At 47.9% G+C, this 12,614-nt stretch overlaps 1 protein-coding gene across 3 annotated transcripts in view; it reads left to right on the forward strand.

Annotated features, from left to right (window-relative positions):
• The first annotated feature begins 9,829 nt into the window (after nt 1–9,829).
• LOC122708997 (phospholysine phosphohistidine inorganic pyrophosphate phosphatase) overlaps nt 9,830–12,614 on the forward strand; it is a 120,373-nt gene continuing 117,588 nt past the window's right edge. Inside the window, exon 1 of one of the 3 annotated variants that reach the window (XM_043925972.1) lies at nt 9,830–10,049. In XM_043925972.1, the coding sequence (XP_043781907.1) occupies nt 9,925–10,049 (125 nt within the window). In that variant the 5' untranslated portion in view covers nt 9,830–9,924. The remainder of the gene's footprint in view (nt 10,050–12,614) is intronic. The other 2 variants (XM_043925971.1, XM_043925970.1) reach the window with 2 other exon arrangements.

The raw sequence follows: 12,614 nt of genomic DNA on the forward strand, positions 1-12,614 counted from the left end.
GGCAGTTTGGGCCAGCCCATGGGGTAGGTCATTATGCCAGAGAGACAGCTTCATAAGGCACGATGTGGTAACAAAGGGGGAGAAGTGAACCGCGGGTGTCTTCAACTCAAATCGGGCTGCAAAATGGGAGGGAGAGGTGCTGGATTTTAAAAAGAAACTAACCCATAGCAGCAAAATCAGTTGTTACTTGTTTACTTGACTCCATAGCCCTTGTTGGTGGAGAGTTCATTTACAATTAAAGGCTAGCATTTCCCATTTCCCACCAGGGCTTTGAACTCTGACAGCCAAGCAGAGCAAGTGTTCCTTAAAAAAAAAAAAAAAAAGAAGCTTTGATTTGTGAAAGCTCTTAAAGAGCAGCCACCCATCCCCAGACTGCAACCAAAATAAAAATGTTTACTCAGTATTTTTTGCTTTAAGAAATCAGTGTTTCATTTTGGAAATCAACAAGTTTAAAAAACAATCAACTCCTTTATTTCAGAAATTGTGGAGGAAGCATCAAAGGAGGTGTGAAGGCAGTGGGAGGAGGGTATTGTCCTGGTAACGACAGCAAGCATTCGCAATAGCTCTTCTTTCTTGGGCACTTTCTATGGACCAGGCACTGGGCTGAGCTTTTTGCTTATTTTGGGTTATTTCATTTAACCCTCGCCACGACCCCACGAAGCAGGCACTGTTATACCCCCAGCTTACAGTCGAGAAAACCAAGCTTTGAGAGCTTCAGAGTGACTTTTGCCATGACCCCAGAGCTAGGAAGTAGGGAAGCTGAGATTTGAACCAGGGTAGTTAGATTTTTAGAGCCTGATTCAGTAACGTTCTTCTCTTATAGGAAGCCACATTCCTGCCCCAGGGTGAAATCCCATTGCAGACATTTATCAAATGGCTTTCTCTCAAGGTGACACGCGATCTGATATATAGAAGAGGACCTCTGAGAAGTAACTGAACCCAAGCACTGCCTGGGAGGATACGGTGGTGCAGGTTTGGGATCCAGTCTTGGACGCTCTTTCAGCCACTGTTTTCTAATGTTTTAAGATATTCCCAGGAGGAGCCCAAGAGAAGGAAACTGCCAGGCGAGCCAGATTGCGCTGGACATCTGGAAAAGTGGAGAGACATGTCACTGGGAGAAAGAGAATGGGGTGGGAAATGCCAAGTGACAAGATGAGAACATATGAGGAGAGAATTGGGGAAGGACAGGGCCAGCGGAGCAGGGACACAGTGGAGGAGGCTCTTTCTGGGCTCTTTTGATGGTGAGCATCATGTGTCATTGTCCTACCATGCGGAAGAGAGGCATGTGCAGAGTTCAGACAGGGGAGCAAAGTAGGGCTTGGCAGGTATATGAAGCACCTGCTTCCTGGTTGAATGGAGACCCCTGTGATCATTCTTGGAGGTCTCCTGCAAGGCAGGGGACAAAGTCCTCTGTTACCCACACCTGTGCCCAAATTTCATACCTCCAGTCTTTTTTTAAAATTGAAATATAGCTGATTTACAATGTTGTGCTAGTGTCTGGTGGACAGCAAAGTGATTCAGATATATGTGTATACATATACTGTTTTCATATTATTTTCCATTGCAATGTATTATAGGATATTGAATGTAATTTGCAAAGTGAATCAGATCTATATGTATATACATGCCTTCATATTCTTTTCCATTGTGAGATATTACATGATATTGAAGGTAATTCCCTGAGCTGTACAGTAGGAACTTGTTATCTATTTTACATATGTATTAATAGTTTGTATCTCAGTTCAATTCAGTTCAGTCGCTCAGTCGTGTCCGACTCTTTGTGACTCCATGGACTGCAGCACGCCAGGCCTCCCTGTCCATCACTAACTCCCGGAGTTTACCCAGACTTATGTCCATTGAGTCAGTGATACCATCCAACCATCTCATCCTCTGTCGTCCCCTTCTCCTCCTGCCTTCAGTCTTTCCCAGCATCAGGGTCTTTTCAAATAAGTCAGCTCTACACATTAGGTGGCCAAAGTATTCGAGTTTCAGCTTCAGCATCAGTCCTTCCAGTGAACACCCAGGACTGATCTCCTCTAGGATGGACTGGTTGGACCTCCTTGCCGTCCCAGGGCCTCTCGAGATACAGATACGAACTTGCTCTATGTCCAGTTCAGTCTGCATCTGCTGCTGTCAAATTCCTAGTTTATCCCTCCTCCACTCCCTTTCTTCTTGGTAACCATGTTTGTTTTCCATGTCTTTGAGTCTGTTTCTGTTTTGTAAATAAGTTTATTTTTATCATATTTTATTTTTGGCTGCGCTATTTGGCTTGTGGGATATTAGTTCTCCAACTAGAGAGAAAACCCCTTGCTCCCTGCAGTGGAAGTGTGGAGTCCTAAGCACTGGAGCACCAGGGAAATCCCATTTGTCTCATATTGTAGATGTCACACATAGGTGACATCATATGGTATTTGTCTTTCTCTGCCTTAATTTAGTATGATCATCTCCAGGTCCATCCATGTTGCTGCAAATGGCATTATTTCCGTCTTTGTTATTATGCCTTTAATATTCTTTTTCCTGGTCTCCTTGCCTCCAGCCTTGCTGCCCCCACAGGCTGTTCACCTCACAAGAGTGTGCAAATTCCAGCCCTCGGAGGGCCGGCCCCTGGCCCCCACGACCAATCTAGCTGGGCCAGGAGCCTGACAGGTTAGAGTGCCCGCGTGCCACATCGAGGGGCTGCTGCTACTCATCTGGCCCTTACAGAAAGGCTGACCAGTGTGACCAGATCTGTATATTGCCTCAAAGAAACTGGAAATCTGAATTTTTATGTGACATTCCCAAAGTGTTAAATGCTAGTGAACAATTCACAGGGCTTCTGCAGTAGTTCAGCGGTAAAGAACCCGCCTGCCATGCAGGAGATGCAGCGTCGGTCCCTGGACAGGCTATGTTCTGGGTAAGATGTGTGTGGGTTCCCTGCCCACGCATGCTACCTTCTCAGAGATGCTGGCCCGACCCCGGATCCAGCCTGGATGGATGTCTCTTGCTTTGCCACATGAGCATCCTCACCCTGTTTTCTAGTACTGGTAGTTTGACTTTGCTCAGGTATCCCAATCCACGTATGTAGTAGTGGTGGGACTGCCAATCGAGGGTCCCAGGGTGGGAGCAGCCTCCTGTAGGACCCCCCCCCCAAAATCAGGCTCTCTTCCTGGGAATCTGAAGCAGAGTGACTGACACTGACCTGAGGCTGCTGCATCCTAGCAGCAATGCCTGAAAGAAACCGTCTATTATTTTGCACACCTGGAAGTGATGGTTCTGGTACTGTCTGAGGTCTGGTTGAGCATTTCAAGTTTTCTTCTGTAAACTGTCTTAAAGCCTTCCCCATTCTCCCCTCCCCCTGCCCCCATTTTGGAATTCAATTAGCTGGGGTCAGAGAGCCCTGACCAGGACAGCCTTTACCCCACTGTATGGGATACAAACTGCTTGTTCCTTGGGCTGACCTGAAGCCAGAGGCTTTGTGCATTTGTCTTTGTGCTTGTTAGCACCTGGCGCTTAGCAGATCAAAGAGTTGAAAGGAATAAACTGTGGCCCAATAGCATAAACCCAGGGCTCCTGAGCTTGATTGAGATGGAGTGGGGACTTCTCTGGTGGTCCAGTGGTAAAGAATTCACCTGCTAATGCAGGGGACATGGGTTTGATCCCTGGTCTGGGAAGATTCCACATGCAATGGGGCAGGTAAGCCCATAAGCTGTAACTGAAGCTCTAGAGTTGGTGCTCTGCAACAAGAGAAGCTACTGCAGTGAGAAGCCTGCACACCGCAAGGAGGAATAGCCCCAGTTGCTGCAACCAGAGAAAGCCCGCACCCAGCAACGAGGACCCAGCACGGCCAAAAATAAATAAACCAAAATTTAAAAAAAAGAAGATTGGAAACCCTACGCCTTAAGAAGGGGTACAGGCTCAGCTGAAAACAAGAATGAAATGCAGACATGATTAGCTATGGATCGGGTTTTATAGTAGATCCTACTTCTTTTTTTTTTTTTAGTTCTCCCAGTTTATTGCTACCAACCCATCTCCCTCCACCCCCGTGCACACATGCTCAGCCATGTAACCCCATGGGCTGCAGCCCGCCAGGCTCCTCTGTCCATAGACTTTTCCAGGCAAGAATACTGGAGTGGGTTGCCATTTCCTTCTCTGATCCAACTTCTTCAGGGGAAATTCCACAGGGCTGTGGAAGAACCTTATGCTTTTATGATGGGCAATTATGCTCTTTGCAGAAGAAAACTGCTGGGACAGAAAAGAATGGAGAAAAGAGTTTATTTATATCCCCCTCCACCCAGCTGCAGGTCAGCAGTGGCCACATTCCTGTGTGAAGCCCGCAGCTCTCTTGGCTATAGGTCTTAGGTGGTTGTAGTCTTCACCCTCATGACCTACACACCTCCCAAAAGCCCGCCCCCAATACCATCACCTTAGGGGTTAGGATTGCAACACACGACTATGAGAACATAAACTTTCAGACCACAACAACCTTGTTACAATGCCATCTTTTTGCTGGGGGCATCTCTCCCCCACCCCCAACTGCATTCTATGTGGCCATGGGGATATTATACACAAGCGCCTCTCCCCAGCCCCTAAGTCAGGCTGGACCATCACAGTACCACTTCCCTCTGAACACAGACATGAGGGCCAGTCAGAGTTCTTCCTGCAACTCTCAGAGCAAGTTGAGGAAAAGTTCTTTATTGAGTGGTTCACCCAGGGCTCTGTGGGGCTGGAACTGCCGGAGTTCTCCCTTACCCTGACCCCACTGCTAGAGAGAGCCTGGCCAGGCCACAAGAGAAGGAATCCAGAGAGGGGGGCAGTCAGTCAGTCATTTCAGTCGCTCAGTCGTGTCTGACTCTGTGACCCCATGGACTGCAGCACGCCAGGCCTCCCTGTCCTTCACTATCTCCTGGAGTTTGTGCAAACTCATGCCCATTGAGTCGGTGATGCCATCTCATCCTCTGTCATCCCCTTCTCCTCCTGCCTTCAGTCTTTCCCAGCATCGGGGTTCTTTTTCCCGATGACTCAGTCTTTGCATCAGGTGGCCAAAGTACTGGAGTTTCAGCTTCAGTGTCAGTCCTTCCAGTGAACACCCAGGACTGATCTCCTTTAGGATGGACTGGTTGGATCTCCTTGCAGTCCAAGGGACTCTCAAGACTCTTCCCCAACACTACAGTTCAAAAGCATCAACTCTTCGGTGCTCAGCTTTCTTTATAGTCCAACTTTCATATCCATACATGACCACTGGAAAAACCATAGCTTTGACTAGACAGAACTTTGCTGGCAAAGTAATGTCTCTGTTTTTTAATATGCTGTCTATGTTGGTCATAGCATTTCTTCCAAGGAGCAAGAGAGGGGGCAGACTCAGGAAATGGAGAGTCAGGGAGCCCAGAATGCCTCCATTCATGACTTGGAACCAGACACACCTGGAGCCATAAATGACTAGACCGTCTACATGAGCCAATAGATTCCTCAACTTAAGCCATTTGAAATCGGGTTTCTGTCACTGGCAACCAAAGAGTCCTAGTTAATACAAGCAAATCTGGAAGGATAATACACACATCTATTCAGCAATAGAGGATTGGAAGGATTCATATTTAAGCTGAAATTCAGACATGATTTGTAGACTTGTTATTGGAAATGTAAGAGGCCAAGCTCTGTAGATGAAATATGCCTCCCTGGACACTGGAGGGTTAATGTGCCACTTCACTAGCTTTGGCCCAAAACATATAAACAAGAGTCTATTGGGTCAGGATTCTGGGGCAGCTTTTTTCTCCTGGTATAAAGGCCAAGACTCAATTGTCACAGGCCCTTTCTCCTTTTCCTTCCCCTTTGCCTGAAATGCAGATGTGATGCCTGGGGCAACAGCAGGTACCTTGAGAGCATGAGAAAGAAGCCATACACTGAGGATGGTCTAGCAGAAAGATGGAAGTAGTCTATTTCCTGACAATTCTGGGAGCTGCTGTACCTGCCCAGGACTGCCTACCTCTTGGCTTCTTGATCTATGAGAAAAAAACAACTCAATCTGGTTGAGCAACTGCAGGTGGGTTTTTGTTATACGCAGTGAAAACAACTCTAACTTATACGATGCCTAGACATGAGTTTGAGCAAACTCTGCGAGATAGTGAAGGACAGGGAAGCCTGGCCTGTTGCAGTCCATGGGGTCGCAGAGTCGGACACAACTGAGTGACTAAACAACAACAAAAATTACATCCAAAGAAAGGTCATGGACTTTTGGGTCAGGTCTGAACCCACACTTAGAGACCTGCTGCTTTGGACCGACATGTCATCCTTCAGGTGAGGGACTTGGGTCCCTGTGTTCGTTTCCTATCATTGCTGTAACAAATTACCATAAATTTAGGGGCTTAAAAACCACAAATTTGTTCTCTTACAGCTCTAGAGGCAAGATGTCCTAAAATCAAGGTGTTTTGGGGGAAGGAGAGGGTGGGATGAATTGAGAGTAGTCCTGACATACACACAATCACGTGTAAAACAGATAGCTAGTGGGAAGCTGCTGAATAACAGAGGTAGCTCAGCCTGCTGCCCTGTGGTGGGCTAGAGGGGTGAAGAGGTGGGGTGTGGGAGGAAGGCTCAGAAGGCGGGGGACATATGTATGCTTACAGTGGATTCACGTTGATACACAGCAGAAACCAACACGATATTGTGTTGGTTAAAAGTTAAAACAGATATTAAAAGCTAATTAAAAAGTCAAAACTTTTTAAACTTTTTTAAATTAAAATTTGAAACATTAAAAAAGTTAAATTAAAAAAGTTAAAAAAGATATTTGAGAAGTAGGAGTAGGGCAAATATAGACAAAATAAAATATTTTAAAAAACAAGCCTGTAGGGGAGACTCCCTTTCTTCACCTTTTCCAACTGCCAGAGGCTGCCTGCATTTCTTGGCTCATGGCCCCTTCATATTCAAGCCCAGCAGTGTAGCATTTTCGAATCTCTCTCTCTCTCACCTCCATTTCTGTTGTCATGTCTTCTCTGACTCTTCTCCTGCCTCCCTCTATCCTTTACAAGGACTCTTGTGATTAGATTGAGCCCATGTGGATCATCTAGGATAATCTCTCATTTTAAGATCTTTGGCTTAATCACATCTAAAAAGTCCCCTTTGCCATGTAAGGAAACACATCACAGGTCCTGGGCAGTAGCAGGTGGGCCTCTTCAAGTAGCCATTATTCTGTCTCCATAATCTCAGATACAGAAAGCTATTTGCCCAAGGTCATGCCCAGCCAGTGGGAGAGGGAGAAGCATGTGTGGGCTCACCCCCACAGGCAGAAGTGCCCTTTTCCTGCCTCCTTATTTGGCATGAAGCTAAAGCCCAGTCAGGCTTCAGGCTGCCCCGCTGCTCAGAAACCACTGCTGCCCTCCACTGCCCACAGAGTCCATCCTCTTGGCTATGTCTGTCACTCACTGGTACTGGCCACATGTTTGATCCATAGCCTTAAAAGTGTCCCTCTTGTTCTCTGCCCAGTCTTAACTCAAAGGTAAAGATCATACTTTAGACCCTTCTGCACCTGTGGAGTGGGGCGGGGGTGGACTTCCAGATAGCACTAGTAGTAAAGACCCCACCTCCCAATGCAAGAGAGGTAAGAGACATGGGTTCGATCCCTAGGTCAGGAAGATTCCCTGGAAGTGGGCATGGTAACCCTCTCCAGAATTCTTGGCTTGAAGAATCCCATGGACAGAGAAGCCTGGCTGGCTATGGTCCATAGGGTTGCAAAGAGTCAGACAGGACTGAAGCGACTTAGGAGACACACGCAGGCACGCGTGTACCCGTGGGACCCACTGAGTCAAGAGAGTTGAAGTTCAACATGTTGATGATGCATGGCTCATTATGGTCCTGGCAGATTATCCAGATCATTCAGTTCCTGTACCCCAGAATCAGGAAGGGGAAAACTACATTTCCCAGACTCCCTTGCAGGTTGGACTAGATGCCACCAAGCCAGACATGGTGAAAGTGAAATGGAGCCAACAGATGAAAAGAGAGACTCTTCTGAGGGAAATGTGCATAGGTTTGGTTCTTTGGGGGCAGTACTGTCAGTCCCTGTCATCTTAAGAACCACATGACTGGGCATTTCTCAGAGCTGCATAGCTCTCTGCTGTGCAGTGCTTGAGCTTGGTTTCCCAGTCCCCTTGGAAATCTGCAAGCTCCTTAATGCCCTGTGTGAACATGCCCTTCTAGCTGGAGTGGTTTCTACTGTCTGCAACTAAGAACCGTGAAAGTGAAAGTCGCTCAGTCGTGTTCAACTCTCTGCGATCCCATGGACTGTATAGGGCATGGAATTCTCCGGGCCAGAATACTGGAGTGGGTAGCCATTCCCTTCTCCAGGGGATCTTCCCAACCCAGGGATCAAACCCAGGTCTCCCACATTGCAGGCAGATTCTTTACCAGCTGAGCCACAAGGGAAACCCAAGAATACTGGAATGGGTAGCCTATCCCTTCTCCAGCGGATCTTCCCACCCCAGGAATCTAACCGGGGTCTCCTACATTGCAGGCAGATTCTTTACCAACTGAAACCCAAGGTCTCATATTCATTTCTCCCTCAATCAGAATGTGAATTCCCAAAGAGCAGGAAGGATACTCCTCCTGTAAGGTCAGCAGACCACAGTCTCCCCAGTAAACTTACCAACATGACATGCACGATTCACTGAACTGGGTTCGAGTTCTAAGATTCTGATGAATTCTTCATCCTCTCTGTAACTCCAGAGACTGAAACAAAGTAGTCATCCAAATATGGTCTTCTTTTGAAACCTTAAAGCTAACTCAAGCCAAGAGAAGTCAAATTTTTCAAGTTTCAGTTTAAACACTTGAGTCAGAGGCGTGGTCGAGGAAATTCTTCCCCTTTTCTGTCAACTTTTACTTACTACAAAAATGATGTAACATTAAATAGAATGTAAAAATTCATCCAAAAATCTCACTGGGCAAACATGTTGCAATATTCCCATTTCCTTTTCAGCCTTATTCCTATGCATCCTTATTTTTGCAGGCAGGGGTCTACATTCAGTTTTTTTTAAATTAATTATTACTTCGGCTGTGTTAGATCTTCGTTGCAGCATGTGAGATCTTCATTGTGTCACAAAAGATCTTTCCACTGGGCACACAGAGGGGGTGCACAAACTCTCATTGTGGTAAATGGGCTTAGTTGCTCCCCGGAATGTGGGAATCTTATCTCCCTAACCAGAGATCGAACCTGTGTCCCACGCCTTGCAAGGCAGATTCTTTACCACTGGGCCACCAGGGAAGTCCCTACATTCAGTTTTGCATTCTGCTTTTTCATATAATGCTCTAACACAAGCATGTTCCAGGTTGTAATCTAGTCTTCCCTTTTGATGGCACATTATTTCTTTCAGCAGCCATTTTACTTCTTGAGCAATTCTGGTCCCTGTCTTCCAGCTTGTTTTGGCATCACAGCTCATACTGCAGACATGCTTTTAGGTTCACTTCCTTACCACTGTTTCTCAGGGGCGCAGGATTGTCCAGCCAACGCGCCCAAGTATCGCCATTGCTTTTAGAACTACGGTCTGGCCAGAGGGTGGGAATACCATCCAGAGTCTTTTCCTGTTCTCATTCATTTTTGTTCCTTTTATATAGGTGCCTCCTTGTTGTCTCAACTTGCATTGCTCTAATTCTCAGGGGGGTTGGCTATTTCCCGGGGGGGTTTGCTTTTCGGCTCTTGCTGACCTTTGTCCACGGATCTCCAGTTAAAAGGCTCCCGTGTCGGGGAGTGGGGAGTAAGCGCACTAGTCTTCCTGGCTATCCCCCCCGCCCCGCCCCCCTAGCCCCACCCCTCCAGCCGTAGCCCCACCCCTCCAGCCGTAGCCCCGCCCCACCCTGCAGGGACCGGGACTACACTTCCCAGGAGCCCTTGCGCGGCCTGCGCGGCCGCAGCGTCCGCCGCCGGTTGGGACGCGGGGGCCCGAGCTGCAGCGGGGACGGGCCGAGATGGCCGCGTGGAGCGAGCGGCTGGCCGGCGTGCGCGGGGTGCTGCTGGACATCTCTGGCGTGTTATACGACGGTGGTGAGGGCGGTGGCGCGGCGATCGCCGGCTCCGTGGAGGCGGTGGCGAGGTGAGTGGGTCGCGCTGGGCGCCGGGCGCTGCGCTCAGCCGGGTCCCGAGGGCCGCGGGCCGGGGGCGGGCGGGGGACGGGGCGGGGCTCCTGCTGCTGCTCTGGCCCCGCCCCGCTGGGCAGGCGGAGGGCCGGCCCCCGGGACCCAGGACCCCACTGCGGGCACCTGGAGAACCCTGAGGCATTTCGGCCCTGGGCGATCGTGGGGCTCTGCTGGTTAGAGTTGCTCCACTGTCCAGCAGGGCAGCCCCTGCTGCTTGCTGCTGAGTCCTTGGAATGGGGCTAGTCTGAGTTAAGATATGCTAAGTGTGTAGTCTACACGGATTTCAAAGACTTAAGTGTTCTGTTCAGTCGCTCAGTCGTGTCCGACTCTTTGCGACCCCATGGACTGCAGCACGCCAGGCCTCCCTGTCCATCACCAACTCCGGAGTTTACCCAAACTCATGTCCATTGAGTCGGTGATGCCATCCAACCATCTCATCCTCTGTCGTCCCCTTCTCCTCCCGCCTTCAATCTTACCCAGCATCAGGGTCTTTTCAGATGAGTCAGTTCTTCGAATCAGGTGGCCAAAGTATTCGAGTTTCAGCTTCAACATCAGTCCTTCCAACGAACACCCAGGACTGATCTCCTTTAGAATGGACTGGTTGGATCTCCTTGCAGTCCAAGGGACTCTCAAGAGGCTTCTCCAACACCACAGTTCAAAAGCATCAGCTTTCGGTGCTCAGCTTTCTTTATAGTTGAACTCTCACATCCATACGTGACTACTGGAAAAACCATAGCTTTGACTAGATGGACCTTTGTTGGCAAAGTAATGTCTCTGCTTTTTAATATGCTGTCTAGGTTGGTCATAACTTTCCTTCCAAGAAGAAAGTGTCTTTTAATTTCATGGCTGCAACACCATCTGCAGTGATTTTGGAGCCCCCCAAAATAAAGTCTGTCACTGTTTCCATTGTTTCCCCATCTATTTGCCATAAAGTGATGGGACCAGATGCCATGATCTTAGTTTTCTGAATGTTGAGTTTTAAGCCAACTTTTTCACTCTCCTCTTTCACTTTCATCAAGAGTGTCTTTAGTTCTTCTTCGCTTTCTGCCATAAGGGTGGTGTCATCTGCATATCTGATGATATTGATATCTCTTCAGGCAGTCTTGATTCCGGCTTGTGCTTCATCCAGCCCAGCACGTCTCATGATATACTTTGCATATAAGTGAGAAAGAGACTTAGTAAGAAAAATGTAAAAAGTTCATTATATCATTTTGTATTGGTTACATGTTTGAAATGATAGTAATCTGAATATGTTAGGCTAAATAAAATATATTTAATAATTCCACCTGCTTCTTTTGATCTTTGTTATTGTGGTTACCAGAAAACTTTAAATTACATTTGCGGCCAGCATTATGATTCGGTTGGACTGCACTGACCGTCTGCTTAGACGGTAGGAGGGCATCTTGCCTGTTAGTCTTGTGCACCGAGGACACTGCCAGGACTGCTGATGGCACCTCTGGACCCGAGCTTTGTAATTGCCATTGGCATCTCAGAACCACAAAGTGAGAGGGGCCATCAGGGTGAAGGGAGGGAGGAAGTGCCTTCCAGCTGGGGGGAACAGTGGCTTCAAAACCTGAAGAAGAGAGCTTGGCAGGTTCCCCTTCACAGAACTGATGAGCAAGCGAGGACTGGTGAGTGGCAGAGCCTGGCTACAGCAGGCCTTGAGAGTCGGGCAGAGCTGTTTGGATTCCATCCTGAGTGCAGGGAAAAGTCACTTAAGATTTTAGGCAAGAGTATCATGGGATCTGATTTATGTTTTAAAGAAATTAAAATATAAAAAGTGAAAGTACCAGGTTGCCTGGTGGCTCAGATGGTGAAGAATCTGCCTGCAGAGCAGGAGACCCGGCTTCAGTCTCTGGGTCAGGATGATACCCTGGAGACGGAAATGGCAACCCATTCTGATATTCTTGCCTGGCAGACTACAGGCAGATCCTAGCAGGGTACAGACCATGGGGTTGCAGAGTCAGACACGACTGAGCAACTAACAGTTTAGTTTTATACAAGTACCAAGTGAAAACAGGAGAGATTCCCTTTGAAATCTTGGAGTGGGAGAAGAACTTTCTAGCTCCGCCTCAAAATCTAGACTGTTTATCTTACACTGCTTGTGAAGATGCATTTGGCATTATCTATTAGCATCTGCCTCATACATGAGAAATGAGATAGGTGGGAGGGTGTTTGTGGTAGTGCCTTGTGAGATAGCAAAAGACTCGAAACATCTCAACTGTCCATCACAAGGGGAGTGTGACAGCCTCAGTCTATCAGTGACGTTCTGTGCTGTATAAAAAAGAATGAGCACCCCTGCCATGTAGGCGTCCCATGTAGACAGGACGTGCTCTGTGCTGTCTTTCGGGTAGAAAAGGTAGGAATGCAAGCATGTATTCCTGCTGGTAGGTTTGCATAAAGAAGCTGGAGGGAAGAACTTCACTATGGGAAGAGCTGGGGTGGTTGTAGGAACGGGGTGGGAGCAAGACTCTTCCCTGCTCTAACTTGGTATAGAAACATTTTTACACATTTTTGAGCCA

This window comes from Cervus elaphus, chromosome 15, assembly GCF_910594005.1.
Source record: "Cervus elaphus chromosome 15, mCerEla1.1, whole genome shotgun sequence".
NCBI classification, from domain to species: domain Eukaryota; kingdom Metazoa; phylum Chordata; class Mammalia; order Artiodactyla; family Cervidae; genus Cervus; species Cervus elaphus.